Source organism: Triturus cristatus, chromosome 4_1 (assembly GCF_964204655.1).
Source record: "Triturus cristatus chromosome 4_1, aTriCri1.1, whole genome shotgun sequence".
Classification (NCBI taxonomy): domain Eukaryota; kingdom Metazoa; phylum Chordata; class Amphibia; order Caudata; family Salamandridae; genus Triturus; species Triturus cristatus.
The window spans coordinates 608093196-608118143 of NC_140585.1; the positions used below are offsets into that span (position 1 = coordinate 608093196).

The 24948-nt window shown below is 49.5% G+C and overlaps 1 protein-coding gene across 1 annotated transcript in view; it reads right to left on the reverse strand.

Moving 5' to 3' along the window:
* METTL25 (methyltransferase like 25) overlaps nucleotides 1-24948 on the reverse strand; it is a 580957-nt gene that overhangs the window by 453237 nt on the left and 102772 nt on the right. Inside the window, exon 2 of the mRNA XM_085652969.1 lies at nucleotides 8061-8225. Coding sequence (XP_085509095.1) covers nucleotides 8061-8225 — 165 coding nt within the window. The remainder of the gene's footprint in view (nucleotides 1-8060; nucleotides 8226-24948) is intronic.

Sequence of the window (24948 nt, forward strand, 5' to 3'; positions counted from 1 at the left end):
AAGACGCAGTATAGATTTGCTAACCTGCTACTTATATTGGCGAAATGATCAATGACTATGAGATGGAAATCTGCACAGCCCCCGGCAGTGTTAATATGGCATAGTGAAGTGGTGGGATGGGGGAGGGTTGATGGTATGGCGATACACAGAGAAGAAAGTAGGGATTTAAGGAAAGATCCGAAATCACTGGAATGGGATACGCTGGTGGAACAATTTGTGTCTGTTGAATCTTCATTACACTGAATAACTAACAACGGCCTGACTAATTACGCATGATACAAGAATACTAAAGAAACAGACCCCTCAGATGTCCTGTGAGAATATAGCATATATGAGAACCAGGTGTGACCAAACCAGGATGCTCTACTTTGAGTCTTTAGGGACATATATCGGCAATATGATATTTGATGTGAGTCTTACTTTGTATAAGTAATCTCCAGAGCCATACCTTTGATAAGATATTATTGTAATTGATTGAATTCTCTGTCTTTGCAGTGCCTTACTTTGTACTCTCTTTGCCTTAAACCAATAAAATATGTTTTCAAAAAAATAGTGAAAATAGCTTTTGGTGGATAGTCACTGTCGGAACAGGCAAACATTGTTGAGTTCTGGGATTTCTTGAACATGATATTAAAAAAACAAAAGCAAAAATGGGTGCCCTGGTACTTACTACCAAAAAAAGAAGAAGGGGAGTTGGCAACAAAGTCCATCGGAGAGATGAAATGACAATATGACTGCAAGAAATAAGAGTTAAAACAGGTGAGTTTTCTATTTTTTTCTTGAATGTGAAGGTGCAGGTTTTAGACTTAAGAACAATATGGAGCTCATTCCACAGCCTGGGTGCACAGCAAGCGAAAGAGCGACCTCCAATGTAGATAAACAGCACAAAAAGGATTGGAACATAAAGTTTGAATTTAGACCTCAATAAGCAGGCTTGAGTTGCTGATGGCTATGTGTACAAAGCACAGAACCTTTAAAATGATACTCTTCTTGACAGGAAACAAATGCTAATCTTTAAGGGCAGAGGAGGCAGATCTAGCTGGAATGTCCATGACCAGCTGAGTAGCAACATTTTGGCGTAAGCTGTGCGGTACTACGGAAGGCAGAGATAGATAGCATTACTGCTTTTAAAAAACAGCCACCATCCTTTATGGGCTACAAAGGATTACTTATTTAATATTCAAAAGCGGGACTTCCCTCCTATCAAAAAGTTTATTTTGATCAGTCTCACTTAAGGTTTAAAGGATGCAGCAATGTAGATCTCAAGCCATTTTTTTCTTGTCAGCCTGGCGAATCAATCAATCAATCAGTGACACTTGTAAAGCGCGCTACATACCCGTAGGGTCTCAAGGCGCTGGGGGGAGGGGGGGGGCCGCTACTGCTCGAACAGCCAGGTCTTCAGCTTCTTCCTGAAGGAGAGGTGGTCTTGGGTCAGGCGCAGGTCGGTAGGGAGGGAGTTCCAGGTCTTGGCGGCCAGGTAGGAGAAGGACCTTCCTCCTGTAGTCGCTCTTCGGATGCGGGGGACGGCGGCGAGGGCGTGGTTGGCTGAACGGAGGTGGCGTTTGGGAGCGTGGAAGTTGACTCGGCTGTTGAGGTAGCTCGGGCCTTGGTCGTGTAGGGCTTTGTGTGCGTGGGTGAGGAGGCGGAAGGTGATTCTTTTGTTGACGGGGAGCCAGTGAAGGTCTCTCAGATGTCCGGAGATGTGGCTGGTTCGTGGGATGTCGAGGATGAGTCTGGCTGAGGCGTTCTGGATCCGCTGGAGTCTCTTCTGGAGCTTGGCGGTGGTACCGGCGTAGAGGGCGTTGCCGTAGTCCAGTCGGCTGGTGACGAGGGCCTGGGTGACGGTCTTCCTGGTCTCGGTGGGGATCCACCAGAAGATCTTCCGTAGCATGCGTAGGATGTTGAAGCACGCCGAGGAGACGTTGTTGATTTGCCTGGTCATGGAGAGGGAGGAGTCCAGGAGGAAGCCCAGGTTGCGTGCATGGTCTGTCGGTTTGGGTGCGGTGCCCAGGGCGGGAGGCCACCAGGAGTCGTCCCAGGCGGAGGGTGAGGAGCCCAGGATGAGGACCTCCGTCTTGTCCGAGTTCAGTTTCAGGCGGCTGGTCGTCATCCACTCGGCTACCTCTTTCATCCCTTCGTGCAGGTTGGATCTGGCGGCGGCGGGGTCGTTGGTCAGGGAGAGGATCAGTTGGGTGTCGTCGGCGTAGGAGATTATGCTGAGGTTGTGTTTGCGTACGATGGCCGCGAGGGGCTCATGTAGACGTTGAAGAGGGTGGGGCTCAGAGATGATCCTTGAGGGACGCCGCAGGTGACTTCGGAGGCCTCTGACTTGTACGGTGGTAGGCGGACTCTCTGTGTTCTTCCGTCGAGGAAGGAGATGATCCAGTCCAGCGCCTTGTCCTGGATTCCGATGTTGCTGAGGCGCCGTACTAGGGTGCGGTGGCAGACCGTGTCGAATGCCGCAGAGAGGTCTAGGAGGATGAGGGCCGCTGTTTCTCCATTGTCCATCAGGGCTCGGATGTCATCGGTGGCGGCGATGAGGGCGGTCTCGGTGCTGTGATTGGCTCGGAAGCCGGACTGTGAGGGGTCGAGGGATCCGTTTGTCTCGAGGAAGGCGGCCATCTGCTTGTTGACGGTCTTCTCGATGACTTTGGCTGGAAACGGGAGGAGCGAGATGGGGCGGTAATTCTTGAGGTCGGTGGGGTCCGCTGTAGGTTTCTTTAGTAGGGCGCTGAGTTCGGCGTGTTTCCAGCTCTCAGGGAAGATGGTGGTGTCGAAGGAAGTGTTGATGATGTCTCGCAGGTGGGGTGCGATGACAGCGTCGGCCTTGTTGAAGACGTGGTGAGGGCAGGGGTCGGTCGGTGATCCGGAGTGGATGGAGTTCATCGTGCGGATGGTGTCTTCGGTGCTGATCGGGGTCCAGGCGTGGAGGGTGGTGGTGGGGGGTGGTTGTTCGGTCATGGTGTGCGTTGGTTGGTTGTTGAAGCTGTTATGTATGTCCGCGATCTTGTTGTGGAAGTATGAAGCGAGGGAGTTGCAGAGGTCTTGCGATGGGGTGATGTCGTTGTTTCCTGCGCTGGGGTTGGAAAGCTCTTTCACGATGTTGAAGAGTTCCTTGCAGTTGTGTGCGTTGTTGTCCAACCGGTCTTTGAATGCTGTTTTCTTGGCGGCGCGGATCAGCTGGTGGTGTTTCCGGGTGGCAAGTTTGAAGGAGGTCCTGTTGTCTGGTGTCGGTTCCCTTCTCCAGACTTTCTCGAGGGCTCGGCAGTTCTTCTTGGAGCTCTTGAGTTCGTCGGTGAACCATGGGGCCTTCTTGCTGCCGGGTCTGCTAGGCGGGGTCCTCAGTGGGGCGAGTTCGTCCGCGCAGTTGCTGATCCACTTCGTGAGGTTGTCGGCGGCTTGGCTGGGGTTCGCTGAGCTGGCAGGAGGGTGCTGGTTCAGGGAGGTGGCGAGCTGGTCTGCTGTGATCTTGTTCCAGCTTCTGCGGGCTGCCTGTTGCTGGTGTTGGTGGGTCGTCGTTCTCTTGAAGGTGAAGTGGACGCAGCTGTGGTCCGTCCATTGAAGCTCTGTGGCGTGGCTGAAGTCTATGTCTGTGCTGGATGAGAAGACTGCGTCGAGTGTGTGTCCGGCGAGGTGGGTGGGGGTGGACACCAGTTGCTTGAGTCCCAGGTTGGCGAGGTTGTCGAGCAGGGTGCTGGTGTTGCGGTCGTTGTTGTTCTCCAGATGGAAGTTGAGGTCTCCCAGGAGGATGTAGTCGGCGGAGGGGAGGGCATGCGGGCTGACGAAGTCGGCGATGTCCTCGCTGAATAGTGTGCGTGGTCCAGGGGGTCGGTAGATCAGGGTGCCTCTGAGGGTGGTGTTCGGGTTGGTGTGGATCTGGAAATGCAGGTGTTCGGCGCTGGTCAGGGTGTTGTCGGTGCTGGTCGTGAGACGGATGGTGCTCCTGTGGACGATGGCGATGCCTCCTCCCATCTGGTTGGCGTTTCGGTCCCTCCGGACGACCTTGTAGCCCTCTGGGATAGCGATAGCGATGTCGGGAGCTGAAGAGGCGTTCATCCAGGTCTCCGTGAGGAAGGCGACGTCAGGGGCTGTGGCGTCTAGAAGGTTCCAGAGTTCGATGGCGTGTCTGTGGACGGAGCGGGTGTTGAGCAGGATGCACTTGAGGTGGGTGCTGCTGGTGTTCGACTTGGTGGGTGCTGGTGCGAGGCTGGTCCGGATGCAGGTGAACTTGCAGGCGTGGCAGCTGAAAGGTCCGTGGGTACGTCGTGGAGTGGCTTGATGGCATTCTGGGAGTCGGCCGGTGTTGAGTGCGGTGAGGGTGGCGGCGGAGTACGTCAGGCGGGTCGGTCGGGATCTTCGTTGGCCAGGGGTCCTGGCGCTGGGCGCGGTCCGGTCGCGGACGGGCGCAGACGGGCTTACTTTGGCGCGCCTTCGGCGCACAATCGGCGCGCCCGCTGCGCGTGACCGCTGCGCGTTCGCACGGTCGCCATATAAGGCGAAGTGCGCGGGTGGGCGGGGCAGCTGGGAGGCGGGAGCGGGGAGGGAACAGAAAGGAAAAAGGGGCGTGGTCAGCGGTGGTGGCGGGAAGCGGGGAGCGGGGAGGGAAGGCGGAGGGCGGCGAGGTAGGCGGGCAGACAGGCAGGAGAACGCAAAGGGCTGAAACTGACTAGAAAAAAATACAGGCACAAAAGTCAGACAAAAGCTGCTAACACGGGAGGAAAATGCAGTTCAAACAAGCACAAATGCTAGACAAAACAAGCACAAAAGTCAGACAAAAGCTGCTAACACGGGAGGAAAATGCAGAAACTGACTAGAAAAAATACAGGCACAAAAGTCAGTCAAAAGCTGCTAACACGGGAGGAAAATGCAGTTCAAACAAGCACAAATGCTAGACAAAACAAGCAAAAACAGACGCCAGCGGCGTCAGCCGGCAGCGAGGCAGGCAGCGAGGCAGAGGGCAAGGCGAGGGGGCACACACAGCAGCTGGTGGCCGTGCGGCGCGGGGGTGTCCCACAAGTGGGTCACACTCACCTGCGTCGCACGGTCGCCATATAAGGCCAAGTGCGCGGGTGGGCGGGGCAGCTGGGAGGCGGGAGCGGGGAGGGAACAGAAAGGAAAAAGGGGCGTGGTCAGCGGTGGTGGCGGGAAGCGGGGAGCGGGGAGGGAAGGCGGAGGGCGGCGAGGTAGGCGGGCAGACAGGCAGGAGAACGCAAAGGGCTGAAACTGACTAGAAAAAAATACAGGCACAAAAGTCAGACAAAAGCTGCTAACACGGGAGGAAAATGCAGTTCAAACAAGCACAAATGCTAGACAAAACAAGCACAAAAGTCAGACAAAAGCTGCTAACACGGGAGGAAAATGCAGAAACTGACTAGAAAAAATACAGGCACAAAAGTCAGACAAAAGCTGCTAACACGGGAGGAAAATGCAGTTCAAACAAGCACAAATGCTAGACAAAACAAGCAAAAACAGACGCCAGCGAGGCAGAGGGCAAGGCGAGGGGGCACACACAGCAGCTGGTGGCCGTGCGGCGCGGGGGTGTCCCACAAGTGGGTCACACTCACCTGCGTCGCACGGTCGCCATATAAGGCCAAGTGCGCGGGTGGGCGGGGCAGCTGGGAGGCGGGAGCGGGGAGTGAACAGAAAGGAAAAAGGGGCGTGGTCAGCGGTGGTGGCGGGAAGCGGGGAGCGGGGAGGGAAGGCGGAGGGCGGCGAGGTAGGCGGGCAGACAGGCAGGAGAACGCAAAGGGCTGAAACTGACTAGAAAAAAATACAGGCACAAAAGTCAGACAAAAGCTGCTAACACGGGAGGAAAATGCAGTTCAAACAAGCACAAATGCTAGACAAAACAAGCACAAAAGTCAGACAAAAGCTGCTAACACGGGAGGAAAATGCAGAAACTGACTAGAAAAAATACAGGCACAAAAGTCAGACAAAAGCTGCTAACACGGGAGGAAAATGCAGTTCAAACAAGCACAAATGCTAGACAAAACAAGCAAAAACAGACGCCAGCGGCGTCAGCCGGCAGCGAGGCAGGCAGCGAGGCAGAGGGCAAGGCGAGGGGGCACACACAGCAGCTGGTGGCCGTGCGGCGCGGGGGTGTCCCACAAGTGGGTCACCCCCGAATGACACAATGGGTGCTACCGTCCACAGATGGCATTTTATTTTCTATGCCATTGTTGTATTTTCCTTCAATATGGCCTTAGTGGAAAGTTAGATATGCCAATTGAGGATTAGACAATTTAATCATGTTTTAGTGGTCATATCACATACATTGAGAACTGGACAGCAATACTCCAGTGTGCAGAGTTCAAATACCAGCAGCATTAATCCACCAAAAATGCGGCTGTCCATGCACAAAAAAGGCATTTTCTCACAATTCGCTGAATCCAAATTGTCTGAATAAACCTTGTTTCAACTACAATAAGGGTTAATAATGAATATTCTTTATTCTGAAAAAACATAATTTTGAATCTACTTATGGCATCACAGAGTACAGGCAAGTCTAAGGTCATGAGTAGAGAAAAATTAATCCTTACCCAGACAGAAAATCTGAGGCTAGAATGATTTTGCTGAAATGTATGGTGATAGAACTGTACATAAAAACATAAGCTTCCTGGATGTTTGTACCGATATTAAATCTTCTGCTTTGCAACAAAGAAACAAATAATGTTCTTTTGTTTGCAAACAGACAGCAGATCGGACAAGAAGTAAGAAAAAGAAAAACAGGTTATAAAAACGGAGCTGTTTTCCCCTTACCATCCACTGTATAGTAGCAGACTCATGCAGCGTGGTTTGGTTTCCTAAAAAGTGGGGGAAACCAGCTTCACCTGCACAAAGGAATGTGTGTCCTGTAGTTCCTTTAGAGGAGCGATGTGCACAACTGGAAAAACTATCTTTTTCTTAAAAGAAACCATTGATGCAGCCCAACATAGCTGTATTTTCTGAGCTAAAGTTTTTAAAAAAAGCATTGGCAAAGTCAATAGATCTCGTTTTTTATCAACCAATCCTAGATGGTGGATGGCACTTGACTCGGTCAATGGAAAAGAAAATAAAGGAGTGCTTTTTTTTTTTTTTTAAAGGACCGCAGGTGGGAAAAAGGAAACATGGAAATGAAGAGAAGAACATAGAGCACCAGGGTGCTGAGGGGCAAAAGAACAAAGAGCTGAGGAGAGAAAAGTAGATCATGCAAGATATTGAGAGAAGCAACTTAGGGATCGGAGAAAAGCAGGCAAGGGTGATAACAACAATGAACGTGAGGGGGCAGAAGGAGAAAGTACACAAGAAAGAATAACAAAGCGCTAGGGTGGGAGAGAAGTACACAAGAGAGAAACATGGAGTCTGGGTGGGCATTTGGGGGGAGCATATGGAAGAGAGGAGAGAGCTGAAAAACACATGCACTCTCATGGAGTGCGTAACCAAAAAGAAAAAAAGGTCCCTAAAAGTGAGTCAGCCAGTCAGAGAGATGGTAAAGAGGGTTTGCTCCAGGGGACGGCCAAACATAAGATGGACAAGCTGGGACAAGACAAAACATTGAATTAGAAGTTAGCAAATGAGAGTGACAATAAAACCAACCTATGGAACACAATGGGCGTTCTGTAAGCATCTGTCTTTTGCAACTAGGCAGCTTGTGCATCCTGGTGTGCTTGAGCTAAAAATACCAGGAGAAGATGCATTGCTAGAATAAAAACAGCTCAGGACACCCACACCTCTCTTACATTCTCAAACAAACTAGCATAATTAACTTGTTTAGCCAGACTTCTTGACGTTAGAAGAAACATGTGCACTTGAGCAGTACATTCATCTCCAGATTAGATATTTGGAATTAATGGGGCGGGTGATTTCCGAAATATATTTTCGCAAAGAAAAATGAGTTATTTAAAAAATATGGGAAAAGGGCTGATTAATCTTAATAACTGATACTCATACTAAATTAGAAACACTTGGATGCCAATGGGGGACTTACTGTTACCATATAGTGTTAGATCAGTTCGCAATTCTGAAATTACATCGTTTCTGAAGTACCAAACTAGAAACTTAAATTAAAATAATCAACGCACCATAGTTGCCATGTTCCTTTTCATTCATAAATCCTAGCAGATGACCTAATGGGGTGCACACTCCAAGGTAAGGCAGAGAATGATGCTTTGCAGCCTCTAGGAAGGACTCCAAATCTAAAAGTCTGTGAGACGCTTTGCAGAAAATCTTCGACAGTTCATTTTCATCTGCAGATGGAAAATAAGACAGACAACAGGGTAATTGGCTGAATCAGAATTATTTTCAGTATGTCAATGACGAGTTCAATATGCATGTTCAGTATTACATTTTTTGTATTAAACGTCTAGATTCATAATAGTAATAGCAGACAACTTAATAGAGTGCACTGAATTGGTGCAGGTAAAATGTTAATTTTATCTAACCCAATTGCACATATTTAATCATCCATGGATAGACCTAAGAGTTACATACGTCTACATCTCCAGTAGACCTGGGCGTTAAATTCCGTTCCGCTTGCGGAATTTGGGTAATTTCGCGTTCCGCGGAGAACGCGGAATTGCCCAAAATTCGTCGTTCCACGGAATTTTTTGCTTGTTCGCCTTCTCAAAATGCGTGTTCGCAAGATATTTCCCCCCGAGCACGCAAACAGCGTTCGCGAACAGGAAAAAAGCATTGCGAACAAGCAATTCCGCATGTTCACGGAATTTCTGCGTGCTTGCGGAGATTTTTTACGGTTTCGCGGAGCTTTGCGTAGATCGACTACGCAAATTCCACCCACTCCTAATCTCCAGCAGACCCACGGGCACATACAGCCACCAGGATGAGTTGTGGGAGGACTAAGTTTGAGATTGGTGAGTGAAGTGAGAAATGTTATTACTGTGAGTATCTTCGAAGTACATTTTGTAAAATGGAAATTTTTGTAAAAATTAAATGTCCTGAAGGGCAATATAGGATTGACTGAATATCCAAAGCAGCTACTGCAGCAAGGAAAACAGCAATATTAATCTCTCCGAACTGGTATTCTTTAAACTGCACTAAGCAGAGAACCTCTATTTGTCATCCTCTAAAAATTCTCTAAATTCTATGTTAGGACCGGAGGCAAGGATTATGCTCAAACTTTTTTATTCCCTTTACAGAAGCTTCAACTAACAAGACATAAAACTATCTCTCCCATGATGCACATGGTCAACACACAGTCCACCAATAGACAGTGTAGGATATCCACAACGGTGGGCTCTCCCTGGAAGACTTCCTCTTTCTTTTCTTGCTTTCTTAGCAACTCTGGTTCTAAAATTGCAAAGAACCTGATTGGCATAAAATTAAAGGGATTGGGGGCGTGGCTAGCCGACTACCAGGATGGTCGCCCTGGGGTAGATCTCTGGCCGGCCACCGGCTAATTCCCCGCTTACATCCGTCAAAAACATCAGTTTGCCCGTAAGCTCCGAGGCTAAGGAAGCGCCTCGAGCCACTGCCTGTTCTGAGCCGTCTCCGGTGTGGTTTGGACTCTGATCGATACTGCCGGAGCCGTTTGAAGTTGGAGACTGCGGAAGGGGGGTGGGCTCTAGGGCGACGATGTGCGGCCTTCGCTGTTTCTGGTGTGCGCACTAAAGGCCGTTGTATCTGGGAGGCGTCCGCACTCATCGGATCCTGCTACCGGTGGACAGCGCTGGTTGACAGCATCGGCCTAAACTGGTGAGATGCAGAGTCCGAGGCGCGGTGCCCGCGGTGATCGGGTGCGGCATACTGACTTTGATAATAATTACTGTCTGCTTCCTGGATGAGGGCGGGACGGAGGTCTGTGTGGTGGTGTATCCCCGCGGGACCTGAACAATAACACAGAGGTCCGAGGGCGCTGTGGAGCCGGTGGTGCTGCTTCTCTCACTTTTCCTTGCCGCCCCCCCTCCCCTTTTTCGGTCTTTGAAGCTCAGGCACCTCTGCTGGCTGGGGAACACGACGGCTGTGGCGGAAGGTGACAGCCCTCAGCCCCCTCTTATACAACATCGCGGGGGAGACGCTGCTCCCGCGCGGACGATCTGCAGGGCCTAAGCTGCACCAGATAAAGCCTCAGAGGTCGCCTTTTTTGCAATACGTGCAGTCCCTTGCCGCTACGATACGGGCCTAGCAAGATAAGTCACACCTTGCTCATTGTCGTGTTGGCGTGGCCCTTGATACCCCCAGTTCCTGTCACCTCTTGATCAAAGCAGTGATATCGACCTGAATGGCCACACAGCAGGGACCCAAACCATCCACTCTCCAGAAATTGTCCAAATTTGCCAACTCCAAATCGGGTGAAGCAGAAGGAAAACAACCTGAGAGCAGGGCGGCAGTCGGCTGATGGAGGCCCAACGTTGGCGGACATAATGGAGGTGGTGCAGGGAGTCCGCACGGCCTTAGAGCTTAAAATTGACACCGTCGCCATTGATGTTAATTTAATTCGATCTGCGAAACATGGGGGATCGAGTCAAAGCAAATGAAGATTCCATCGCCACACTTACTACCTCCACAACGCGCCTGGAGACGGTGGTCAAGCAATTACAAGCCAAGACGACCGACCTTGAAGCCCGGCTGGAAGAATACAAAGGGTGCACAAGAAGAAACAATGTGCGCATTCTGGGAGTTCCCGAACGGGAGGAGGGTCCGGCGACTGATCTGTTTGTTGAGGACTTAATCCAAAATCATTTACACCCACTGTCCCTCTCCAAATATTTCTCCGTCGAGCGTGCCTACAGAGTACCTGGAGGCTCTCCGAAGCCAGGTGCTCCCCCTCGTCCCATCCTGGCGCGGATCTTCAACTTTCGGGACCGCAACATCATCCTTCAAGCCGCTAGGAATGGCCCACCCCTGAAATTCGAGAATTCAAGTAGAACCTTTTTCCTAGATTTCACCTACTAGGTGCCGCGGAGACATCGCTCCTTTCTGGAAAGTAAACGTACTCTCATGGGGCACAATTTGAAATATGCCATGCTTTTCCCAGCGCAGCTATGTGTGTAGGTGGATGGCAAGTCGCTGTTCTTCCAGTCCCCAGAGGAGGCCTGGGACTGATTAGAGGGGTGGCGATCATCTCTGGACCGGGGCACTGCTCCCCGGGAACACCCGCTTGATTCCGAACGTCTTCAAGGGAACACTGGCTGAACTCATATGGTGCAGGTATCGCTGTATTCAATACAAACTGGGATTCCTTCCTTGTATTCTGCAATCGGTTATGACAATGATTGAGTCCCTAGGCCACACTCCTGGGTTGTTGTAGATAAGAATCCTCTGTTAATCATATATCGGTCAATGCACATCTGTCCCTATATAATTGAACTTTACGACCTTCATTATCTTTAGGACTGGTCTGTTTGAGGGAACGGGAGGGCTGGGTTATGTTATTTGAGGGGCTCGAGGTCTTAGACTGCCGACTTGAAGTTATCCAAACCTCTAAGTTTTACTTTGGGCAATTATAATGTTTCGTTTAGGGGAAGAGGGTCGAATCTTGGGTTCTGTTGGCTCTGTAGCGTTTCCCTCTAATTGGGTTCTTTATGGGTATCCAAGCACTCCAAGTCTACGTTGCAGGGAGGCAGGGTGGGGAGGGATTCTAAAGTGTTTTTTTAAGGGAATTTTTTATTTTTTGTTCCAGGTTTTGAGCCATCTGTTTATGTTGAGTATGCACACTTGTACGATAGTAGCTGATGTGGACTGTGATTACATTTATCTATTTTTTCGCTGTATCCCATTATGTAGCTTGATTATGTGGGGCCAGTGGGAGATGGGGCTCTGGCTTTATGATTCTGATGAGTGACACTCAAGTATTTACCACCTCCCGGGGCCGACACAAATTGATCACCTGGAATGTGAACGGGTTGGGCGATCGGATCAAAAGGGGGTTAGTCTTGCAATATTTGAAGCGTCACTCCCCTGACTTGGTACTTCTCCAGGAGACACATATCCCAGGTACTACATATAAAGCATTGAATCGCTGGGGTTACAAACTACTTGCCCATGCGGGGTACACCAGGGGGTCCAGAGGGGTGGGTATCCTTGCACGATCCTCTCTTCCCTTTCAGGTTAAGGCAATTACACGCGACCCAATTGGGCGATTTGTCACTGTATCCAGGGATTGGGAAGGCCGTTCCCTTAATGTGACCTCATTGTATATCCCCCTCAAACTCCACTCCTCCACCCTGACAGCTCTTGGCCCACACCTGCTGAATTCACCAGAGGGGGACATGTTACTGGGGGTGACTGTAACACCGCCCTAGCTGGAGAACTGGACTGTCTACCAGCTCGATGGACTGAATCGCAAGGGAAGTTATTGTCAGATTTTTTGACGGCCCTGGGACTGATCGACATGTGGCGTACACTCCACCCTTTAGATCGACAGTATACTTTCCTGTCCGGGGTCCATGAGAGCCTGTCTCGATTATCTATTCGATCAAGCTTCTCAGCTCTCCATGTTTAGCGACATAACCTTTTTATCTAGGGGCATTTCTGACCATTCCCCGATCATCGCCCACTATGGGGGTGTTCCTCCCCACTGTCATCGAGAGATGGCCCTTAACCAATGGTATCTCCGAGTCCCAGAGATACAGGACAAGCTGATAAAAGCCACGTCTGATTATTTTGCAGAAAATGAGGGCTCCGTCGACTCGAATGTAACATTATGGGAGGCATACAAGACGGTGATTCGTGGGTGTGGGGTGTCAGCGTGGCAGGCCATCAAAAGGAGAAACGTAAGCGGTTGGAGGATATTGAATTGGAAATAGCTATTCTTGAACGCGATGTCATTGCCTCTCCCTCCCCAGACACTTAGCATAGATTTGCAGTGAAGCAGAAGGAATATCATGATCTAGCTAGTGAGGCAGCCCAGGCGCACTATCGCTCTACTCAGTATCGGGTTTACGAAATAGGAGACAAGGCCAGTAAACTGTTGGCATGGTTAGACAGGCGAGAAGCTGCCAATAGATGGGTGGCTGAAATTGTTGCCCCAGATGGTGAGAAACGGAGTGACCGAGACGGCATTGCACAGATATTCACCAATCATTTTAAGAGTCTTTACGTCCCTACGTCTACCTCCACGCGGGAGTAGGCCGCTGACCTGCTCTCTACCCTCCCCCTATCAAGGTTGGACCTTCAGGATGTGACAGATGTTGATGCTCCTCTTGACTATGAGGAGGTGTCTAAAGCCATTGGGGCATTGCGCTCTGGGGGAGCCATGGGACCTCGTGGCCTCCCAATTGAGTTATATAAAATGGTCTCATCGGTTTTGGCTCCATACTTAATACGAATGTATGACGAGAGCATAGAACATGGTAGTTTGCCTGAGACACAACGTCTGGCTAATATTGCAGTCATATACAAAGAAGGGAAACCCCGAGATCAATGCGGTTCATATCGACCAATTTCCCTCCTTGAACCAGAGGTCAAAATCCTATAGAAACTTTTGGCCCTTCGCCTGTCACCCCACCTTCATAAACTAATACACCCGGACCAATCCGGCTTTATGCCAACAAAAAACACGGCGTTCAATCTCCGTCGCCTCTTTGGAGTGTTAGGTAGGGCCTCCACCATACAGGAAGACGCGGTAATCGTGTCTTTAGATGCTAAAATGGCTTTCAATATGATGGAATGGCCTTTTCTATTTGCTTCTGTGGAAAGATACGGCTTTGGTCCACGCTTTATGGCCTGGGTGCGCCTCTTATATACCAATCCCCCGGCGTGAGTTTCAGTTAACGGCGGCAGATCCGCAATTTTTGAGCTTGGGAAGGGCACGAGGCAGGGTTGCCCCCTGTCGCCGCTGCAATTCGCCCTGGCACTGGAGCCCTTGGCGGTGTAAATTAGAGGGAACCCATCTATTCGTGGGCTGAATTGGGCTCCGGATTGGTCGGATAGGATATCCCTTTATGCCGACGATATTCTTTTATATTTGGCCAAACTTTGGTCTTCGCTACATACAGTGCTTCATATCCTTACTCTTTTTAGGAAGTGTTCTGGATACACCATTAATTGGGACAAATCCTTGATATATGTCCTTAGTGGTGATCCTCCTCGGCTTCCCCTGGGCTGTACGGCCAGTGTAGTCACGGAAGGTTTCCGATACTTGGGTATTTACGTCACAAAGGACGTGGACGTCTTCCACAAGATGAACCTTATTCCTCCCTTGCATCGCCTCCGAGCCGACGTGCAGCATTGGAGGGCATTGCCCCTTACCCTACTTGGTAGAGCCGCCCTCTTTAAAATGATGGCACTCCCTCGCTTTTTATACGCCCTAGAGAATGCGTCCTACCCTATCCCACCACAATACTTTTCAACAATTGACTCTGAGATCCGTTCTTTGTTATGGAATGGTGGCACTCCTAGAATCGCCCTGGTTAAACTCCTGCGTGGCTGGTATGATGGTGGGATTGCACTTCCTGCGATTCAAACGTATTACTGGACTTCGCAACTGGCGGTCCTTAATCATTGGGCCCACCGTCCCATCAAGGACCCGGTGTATAGAATGGATCGCTTTAATGGAGGTGGGCAATTATATGAGGGCACTATATGGTGGACCTAAGCATTTACCTTTGTTTCCACCCACAGCCACCACGGTTTCACTTTGGCACATGGCTACAAAAGCACTGGGCTGGAAGGGCAAACTCTCCTGAGTCACTCCACTACTGAAATCCTGCCATTTGGGGATGCTGTCGAGTCTGCCCGGGTTTGCTAAATGGGACCTGATTGGTCTCTCCGCAGTTGGGGATATGTGGGTGAAAGGTGCGGTGGTTTCATTTGCTGAATTGCAGGCAAAATTCCAGCTACACAAGGGTGAAACATTCCGCTATCTACAAGCGCGTAGCGCACTTACTAAGGCCATCCCCAAGGGTTTTGATCTCCCCGTCTCATCACCTTTAGAGGACAGGCTCCTAGATGACTACCTTCCGAACAAAGCTATTTCCTTGACTTATTGCAAGATACTAAACAACCTACCGGAACCGCTTGACAAAATCCGTATGAAATGGGTGGATGACATAGGGGACTTGCCTGACGAGGTCTGGAGGGAGGCCTTAGCATCTCCTAGGGAGGTGGCTATCCGATCCCCATTTAAACTTATACAATTAAAAATATTGCACAGAGCCTATTACACCTCCACTGCTCTAGTTAAGATGGGATTAAAAACCTCCCCACTTTGCCCACGTGACTGTGGAGCCTTGGGTACTTTTATACAACAATGGTGGGACTGCCCGATTCTCCAGCACTACTGGAATGAGATTATGTCCACTATGTCTCAAATATGTCAACCGCGCCGAACAACTGTGGGTCTCATTGGGCTGTATTGTAGCAAAGTGAAACATCGCCAGAACATGAAAGGGGGGAGTCATGCTTCGCCGTACAGACTGGGCCGGAGACATGGACTGGTGTATGCAAGCCGAGAGGGTGATCTACGAAGGTAGAGGTTGCCCAGGCAAATGGGCTAAAATATGGGGCCCATGGAATGAGTATAGAGGCCTCTTGTGTACCCCCTTTGTGGAGGATGCCCCGTACAATGTGGATAGGGAGTCCCCCTGAGGACTTAATATTCTTATGGATCCAAATGTCACTGTTATCGTTTATTTTCATTTATGGGTCGTATATGTGATGCATTTATTTTTACATGTTGTGCTATTCCGGACGATTGCTCTCTTTTATGTTGTTGTATTTATTTTATTGTTATTTTGCGAATTTTCAATAAAAAGATAAAATAAATAAAAAAATTAAAGGGATTTTCGCTGCAACTCCTTTTAGATTGCACTTGAACTGCAAAAACAGGTTGCAGAACTATGTTGTACAAAACAAATGGAGGATTGGAAGGGATAATGGAGACCATACTTATCCAGAACAGTTGTAAAATATCCCCTTATTCTATCCTTAAAATCTTTTTACATTTTAGAGATCGAAAACCTCTGAAATTGTTAAATTATGGTTATGATCACATGAAAACAATTATTAACAAAAGCTCAAAATGTGGGTGTGTTCGGAGGTGACTAGGAAAGGTGTTTATTATCTTAACCATAATGTGCCCTTTTTTACTGTATTTATTTATTTAATGCTTTTGCAATGCATCAGTTACGTTTGGCCAATCAACATATTCTGAATGTGTTTATGATTTTCCTTGACACGTATCACTGTGTGTTTTTTTTAATGTCTAGCACATTTTGCATCTCTTTGGCACCAAGCTTGACTGAATAACTTGACTTTGAAGTAAAGGTTGGCTTCGTCCCCCACCTAATTTTTGTGCCAGCAGAGAAGTTTGTTGTTGTATCTAGTTTAGTCGACATACAGGCTTTACATTTATTAACTGTCCTGGCACGTTACAGCATTACACGTATTTTGGGACACTCTGTACAACTCATGAGACTTTCATATTGCCAAGAAAAGACATCTAAAAAGTTGTTTTTCCTCCGCATTATACATTACACATACAAGAAGAATTAGATATTCCGAAAGAACACAATAATTACTTCTACACGTCGGTTTGAAAGAATAAAGAAAAACATCTAAGATATACATATGTGTTGTCCACAACAATAATGATTCGTCATAATGGGTTAAAGATGGGTTAGAGTTTTCCATTCAAACGCCTCAATACTGAGGAATGATGTCCCACCCTTGAATTATTCTGCATAATGCAATGGAATAACACCACTTCATGAAATATGGATTTCAATCAATGATAAGCATGGACAAAATGTTTTCTTCTGTATCATGAAATCATAATTGTAACGTAATTGGTGCTCATGTAAAGCGCTCTGATGCCTTCGGGTCTAGTTCGCGCTATATAAAAACTCCACACAAATAAAAGAATTGAAAAAAAAATAATGGGGGAGAGTGAAATTTTAGTGCCACAGTTTTATGGTTCTAGTGACATTGCGAACAGAATCTTCAAAACGGTTATATTTCTCGGACTAGTCCCTGCTTTCTTTGTTAAAATGTGTGCACACACTCTTGGAAACCAGAGAATACTATATAACAAATGGCGAACGTAGTCAGCGTGGTTGTATGTGATTTTATAGAAAAAAGAATACCATTACTGAGAAACCATTTAATCTAAATTGTTTAATGGGTATTTTCAAAATTAATGGCATTTACCTTTTCATAGAAACCAATTAATACAAAGTCTTTTTGGTCGAAATTGTTTTTTTAATGCATATTTATTATGTGTAAATGCAATGGTTGCAGGTCTTAAGTTCAGAAACATTTTTGCTGACCCCTGACAACCTCTAAACACCATCAATCCCTGTACCCTAGAGCCCATCAACCCACCTAAACACTCATGCCTGAAGTCTAAAAGACCTTTCTACGTCACAAATCCACAATCCCTGAAATATAAAATCACTCACTACCCCATTCCTGAACCCTAGAACTCCTTTCTATTCTAAGCCCAAACCTCACCTATCCCATACCCCTTAAAACACCTCAGCACACCCAACCACCAGCCTTTGTTTAACTTAAAAAAAAACTCCTCACCTTTAACACTAGCCATCCACGACCCATAAGAACTCATCACCCTAAACTACTCATCACTGAACCCTAAAAACCCCTTTCAACATCTAAACTCTACCCATCTTTGAATCCTTAAAACCCCTCACCACCCTAAACTCCACCTCATCCTGAACCCTAAAAACACTTCACCACCCCAGCCGCTACCAATAATTGAACCTTAAAAATCCTCACCTGCCCTAACCTCCGCCCATCCAAGAACGATGACAACTAAAAACATCTTCCACACCTAAACACCTCATTCGTGAACACTAAAAAGCCCTCTTGACCCCTGCACTCCACCCTTCTCTCAGCCCTAAAAACCCCATTATATGCTCTAACGCCATTTATTCCTGACCTCTAAGAACCTTCTTATCACCCTAAGCATGATCAATCCCTGAGGTCAAAAACTCCACAGTAGTCCTAGACTACACCCAAGTTTAATGTCATTTAGATTTTTATTTAAAATTATCTTTCCTTTAAAATGCAAAATGTTTCCTTCAATTTTCGATTATTTGGTATTTCCTTAAAATAGTTTTTCATGATTTGGTTTCCTCCAGTGTGGTTTCTATGTTTAGTTTGTCTATGAATTCACCTACTACAGTCAGTGTTCTGAACCTTCTATCATCTATTGATACCTTAATGACATGGAAAAATGGTGAAAATATAAAAACAAAAGTCATATAGATTTACCCAGCAGTTGTCTGTGGGTAGCAGTGCTTGAACCGTCAAAAATCGTGCTTCCGGGAAGGTCCCTGTTGCAAGTCGTTGCTTTAATAATGGATGTAACAAATCAATTTAATATGAAGACCAAGTTACTTACCTTTGGTAACGATATATCTGTAAGAAACATTAGTTAGTGTTAGATTCCTTACCTTAGAATATCCCCAGGCGTCCGGCTGGATCCAGAAAATTTTCGCTAGCAGTACCTCTGCGCGTCAGTAGGTGGCGTTGTGCGGCTCCGCGTCCGTCGCTGGCGTCGTATTCGCCGAGATGACGTTACGGAGACTACTTAGGTGTCACCCATGCGTGCTGACGTCAGTTCTGTACACGACTTTCCGTGCCAGGAACGCAGAGTCATGCAAGACACTGACCACTGGTGCATACAAGTAAGGCCCTAAAAGGGATGACCTTAACCCTAGAAATCAGTTCGCAGAACGGGGAGGATAACACTAACTAATGTTTCTTACAGATATATCGTTACCAAAGGTAAGTAACTTGGTCATCTGAAAGAAACACGTTAGTGTTAGATTCCTTACCTTAGAATAGATACCCCAGCAATACCAACCCCGGTGGTGGGTCTGCGAACAAGATTACACCAGAAAGTCATGGAGAACAAAATGGCCAAAGAAGCCTTCTCTCCGGACTTGGCTGTCAAGGCAATAATGCCTGGTAAAGGTATGCAGCGAGGACCACGTAGCTGCCGGAGAGATGTCCTGCAAAGGGACTCCCCGTCCCAGAGCAGTAGTGGCTGCTGTCGCCCGAGTAGAATGGGCACGCAGCCCCACAGGAGGCTCCTCTTTAGCCAAGGAGTAACAGGCTTTATACACAGAACAACCCACCGAGAGATGGTACGTTTGTGCACAGCCTGATCTTTTTTGGCGCCCACGTAGCCAACAAAGAGTTGATCATCCACCCGGAACTGTTGACTGCGCTCCAGATAGAACGAGAGCGCACGTTTTGGCTCCTGACGGTGGAGTCTCTCTTCCTCTTTTGAAGGATGCGGAGGCGGAAAGAAGGTGGGCAAAGTGATGGTCTGCCTGATGTGGAAGGGCGTGACAACCTTGGATAGAAAAGAAGGATGGGTCCTTAACACCACCTTATCCGGATGAACAGAAAGGAAAGGAGGTTTAGAAGAAAGAGCCTGGAGCTCACTCACTCGTGTGGCAGAGGTGATAGCAACCAGGAAAGCAGTCTTTAAGGTGAGAAGATGTAAAGGACAGTTGTGAAGCGGCTCAAAGGGAGCGCACATCAAATAAGTCAACACAAGATTCAAGTCCCACTGAGGCATTATAAAGGGGACCAGAGGGAACGTGTGAGTAATGCCTTTCAAGAAACGACTAACAACAGGGGACTTGAAAAGAGAAGGCTGATCTGGAAGCTTCAAAAAGGTGGAAACGGACGAGAGATAGCCCTTGATAGTGCCCAGAGCAGAGCCTTGCTAGGGAGGAACAGAAGAACTTCTGAAAGAGGGGCAGAAAGGGGTTCCACGGCCTTCGTTGTGCACCATGCCACAAATTTATTCCACCTGCAGGCATATACCGTTTTAGTGGAGGGACGCCTGGCTGCCAAAATAACATCACAGACTTCGGCAGGAAGGTCAAAAGCTGCCAACTGTCGCCGCTCAATCTCCACGCATGGAGGTGGAGGCTGGACAGGTTCGGGTGAAGGACCGACCCCTGCTGCGGCAACAGAAGATTCTCCCGAAGAGGCAATCGGATCGGAGGACACATTGCCAGACTGAGTAGCTCGGGATACCATACTCTTCTTGCCCAATCCGGAGCCACAAGAATGACTTGGGCCCGGTCGCGCCTTATCTTCTTCAGCACTCTGGGCAGTAGTGGTATAGCGGAAAGGCGTACAACAGACCGAAACTCCACTCGCGACGAAAAGCGTCTCCGAGCGAGTGCCGCCTTGGAAACTCCAACGCGCAGAATTGATGACATTGCGCGTTCTCTTCGGCAGCGAATAGATCTAACCAAGGCTCTCCCCACTGCAGAAAGAGACCTTGCACCACGTCCGAGGCCAGACGGCATTCGTGATCCAACAAGCATCTGCGGCTGAGTTCATCCGCCCTGGCGTTCAGGGAACCTGCCAGGTGTTGAGCCACCAGAGACATGCCCCGATGTTCCAGCCATGTCCAGAGGCGCAGAGCTTCCTGACATAGGGACCACGGCCCCACCCTGCCCTGTTTGTTGCAATACCACATGGCAGTGGTGTAGTATGTGAACACCTGCACTGCCTGTCCCCAGACAGAGGGAATGAAGGCTTTCAGAGCAAATCGGATCGCCCGCAGCTCCAGAAGGTTGACATGGAGCCAGGATTCCGCCGGAGACCAGAGGCCCCTGATCTCCGCCTCTCCCATGTGACCATCCCATCCCAGGAGGGACGCATCTGTCACCACTGTGAACTCCGGTAGGGGAAGGGAAAGGGATCTGCCATTGACCCAATCGCGAGTCATGAGCCACCACTGCAATTGACGTGCAGTGCCCTCCGAGATCTGGACGTGATCGGACAGGTTGCCCTTATGCTGTGCCCACTGAAACTTCAGGTCCCACTGCACAGCCTGCATATGCCATCTGGCATGTTGCACTAGCAGGATGCAGAAGGCCATCAGGCCCAGGAGCCTTGAGGGTCATCCTGACTGAAACCCGGGATAGAGGCTGAAAGATCGGAATCATAGCCTGAATATCCCGGAGCCGCTGTTCGGGAGGATAGACCAGAAACTGCGCCGAATCCAGAACCGCTCCAATGAATTGGAGCTTCTGAGAGGGATTCAGGTGCGACTTCGACACATTGATGGAAAACCCCAGCAAATGCAGGAGGTTGGCCGTAGTCTGGAGGTGGGAGACGACCGTATGGGGCGAGCCTGCCTTCAACAACCAGTCGTCCAGATAAGGGAAGACTGAGACCCCCGATCTGCGCAGATGAGCTGCGACCACCGCCATCACTTTCGTGAACACCCGAGGGGCGCTGGTAAGGCCAAAGGGGAGCACGGTAAACTGAAAGTGCTCGTGGCCTACCATGAACCGCAGGTAACGCCGGTGGGCCGGCAGTACAGGAACATGAAAATAGGCGTCCTGCAAGTCCAACGCTACCATACAGTCTCCTGGGTCGAGAGCAGACAAGACCTGAGCCAAAGTCAACATCTTGAACTTCTCCTTCCGGAGGAAGCGGTTAACGTTCCGGAGGTCCAAGATGGGACGCAGACCCCCTTTGTCCTTCTTGGGGACCAGAAAGTAGTGGGAATAAAAACCACTCCCTACTTCTGGCCCAGGAACGCACTTGATGGCCCCTTTGGCCAAGAGGGCCGTGACTTCCTGCTGGAGAAGTGCCAAGTGTTCCCCCGATGTGATAGCATGCCAGTGGGGGAGGTGATGGCGGATCCTGTCGCCCACTGGTGTGGGGTGCCCCCCAAAGCTCGGATTAGGAAGGTTTGGAGGTAGAAGCAGCGGGGCAGAGGTGGACTGACCCCCATGCTGACTCCCAGGCCCGCCCCTGCAGAAACCGCGTCCACGCTGAGGCTGGGTCTGCACATGCTTGCTGAAGGACCGTGCCGGGGCGCCCCTTCCGTGGCCACGAAAGGAACGAAAACCAGGAGTGGCCGGGCTTTTTGTGGAACGACCTAAGGACTTGGCCGTGGCCCGCGAAACCTTAAAACGCTGCAGTGCACTGTCGGCTTTATCGCCAAACAGGCAAGTGCCATCAAAGGGCATGTCCATGAGTGAGCCTTGGACAACTGGCGAGAACCCGGTAGATCTCAACCAGGCGTGGCGACGAAGCGCTACAGTTGTAGCAATTGCTCTACCTAGTGAGTCCGCGGTATCCAAACCACACCGAATGTCGAACTTAGCTGCATCTTTACCCTCAGCAACAGCTTGGGACAGTACAGCTTGGGTCTCTTCAGAACACTGAGGCAACACCTGTGCAACTGTATCCCACACCGCTTGGGAATAGCGACCCAATAGGCAGGCGGTGTTCACCGACCGCAGCCCTAAACTGGCCGAAGAGAACAACCGCTTGCCGAACTGCTCCAACTTCTTAGAGTCCTTATCCGGCTGAGCCGTGGGAAAGGCACTCTGGGACGTCGAACCTTGGATGACCAGGCTCTCGGGCGTAGGATGAGTGGTCAGAAAGGCAGGGTCACCCGGCGCCAGGCGATGACGCCTGGCGACGTTCTTATCACAGGGGCCCTTCTGGCTGGCCGCAACCAAGTGCCCACTAAGACGTCAGTGAGGGCGTCATTAAATGGCAGCAGGGGCTCGGACGAAGTGGACGTCGTCTGGAGCACCTTAGTGAGAAGATTAGTTTTTAGGGCCACCGTAGGGAGATCAAGGTTGAGGACCTCAGCTGCCCGACGGAGCACCACCGTGTAAGAAGCACCCTCCTCCATGATAGGCGGGGGAGAGGCAAACCCTGGGTCAGAGGCGACATCAAGGCTGCCAGATGGGGAACAACCTTTACAACGCAACTTTTACAACGCACTACACTTACAACGCATTTTTTACAACGCAAAATCCATTACAACGCATTGCATTACAACGCATGACACTACAACGCATTTTTAAAAACTACCTTTACAACGCATTCCATTACAACGCATACTACCTTTACAACGCATACCATTACAACGCATAATATTACACTACACTATCCAACACTTACCCTACTGTTGCACCCCCTGGAGTTAGAATAGTAATTTTTACCCCTATACTATCCAACACTTACCCTACTGTTGCACCCCCTGGAGTTAGAATAGTAATTTTTACCCCTATACTATCCAACACTTACCCTACTGTTGCACCCCCTGGAGTTAGAATAGTAATTTTTACCCCTATACTATCCAACACTTACCCTACTGTTGCACCCCCTGGAGTTAGAATAGCAATTTTTACCCCTATACTATCCAACACTTACCCTACTGTTGCACCCCCTGGAGTTAGAATAGTAATTTTTACCCCTATACTATCCAACACTTACCCTACTGTTGCACCCCCTGGAGTTAGAATAGTAATTTTTACCCTTATACTATCCAACACTTACCCTACTGTTGCACCCCCTGGAGTTAGAATAGTAATTTTTACCCCTATACTATCCAACACTTACCCTACTGTTGCACCCCCTGGAGTTAGAAAAGTAATTTTTACCCCTATACTATCTAATACTTACCTTAAATGCAATTTAATATTATGCGTTGTAATGGTATGCATTGTAAAGGTAGTATGCGTTGTAATGGAATGCGTTGTGAAGGTAGTTTTTAAAAATGCGTTGTAGTGTCATGCGTTGTAATGCAATGCGTTGTAATGGATTTTGCGTTGTAAAAAATGCGTTGTAAGTGCATGCGTTGTAAAAGTGTGCGTTGTAACGACATACATCCCTGCCAGATTTCTCTAAATCGTCCGCCCAGTCCTGCTCAGAGTCACACTGATGATCAAGAGGGTCCTCAGACCCCTCCCAGTCGTTCTCCACCTCCGCCGTATGTGAGACAGACTGCGGCGGCAGGGCAGGGACCGGGGAAGGAACAAACGGCGCCGGGAACGGCGCCGGAAAAGGCCGACCGGCGCTGTGTCCCAATGTGGATCCCTGGTAGGCACAAAACTGTCCTGGAACCGGGGCAGAGGCAGAACAGATGGCACCCACTGCAGCGCCGGAGGCGGAGCCGAGTGTGGTGCTGGGGCCGGAGCCAGCAGCGTGGGACCTCGTGGCGCCGTGGCCACAGCCAGCGGCACAGGATCCTGTGGCGCCAGGGCCGGAGCCGCCAGCAGCACCGACGGCCCGACGGGATCCTGACACGGAACCGCAGGGCCCAAGGGCGCGCCGGCGGGAGCCCAAGGCCTAAACAGGCGGTCCATGCTAGCAGGAAATTCTTGCACCTGTGCGGGAGTCGCCGACGGACCCGGATAAGGTGGGTAGGCCGCAGGACTCCTGGGCTCCGAAGGAGCCACAGGGGCAGAACCCCTGTCCCCCTCGTCTACATCCAGCGACCAACGGGGGGACGCCGGGGAGCGACAACGCTTCTTCGACTTCTTTTTGTGTTGTCTCTTACCCGAATCCGAGGGCGAAGACTTGGAGCCCGGGGAGCGATGATGGTGGTCCCGCGAGCGTTCTCTGGAGCGGCCCCTGGACCTTGAACGCTGCTGGGACGAATGCCGGACCTCCAGCAGCTTCCGACGCTGCTCCCTTAAGGCCTTCTGGGCCATGGCCAGACAGTCCATACAGGACCGGGAGTCCTGGTCGCTCTCCAGGCAGTAGAGACAGACATCGTGGGGGTCCGCCACCGGCATATTGGGACGGCAGGCCCCACAAGACTTAAAACCAGGCATCCCTACGTGCACCAGAGTAGACTCAAACTAACAGGAGACAAAAAGTCTCAAAACGATAGTCAAAAAGTGACTAAGGTACGTGCTCTAACTGGATCTGCGCTTACTGGCGCGGGAAAGGAAAGAACTGACGTCAGCGTGCATGGGTGGCGCCTAAGTAGTCTCCATGACATCATCTCTGCGCATACGATGCCAGTGACAGACGCGGAGCCGCACGACGCCACCTACTGATGCGCAGAGGTATTGCTAGCGAAAATTTTCTGGATCCAGTCTGACGCCTGGGGATATTCTAAGGTAAGGAATCTAAAACTAACGTGTTTCTTTCAGATATGCTGTTTAATTAAAATAAGCGCATTCACCGCCAAAGAGAGAGGCTCACACTCCAGGTTCCATTCTCAGCCATGTCATATTCCAAGTGACATATCCTATGACG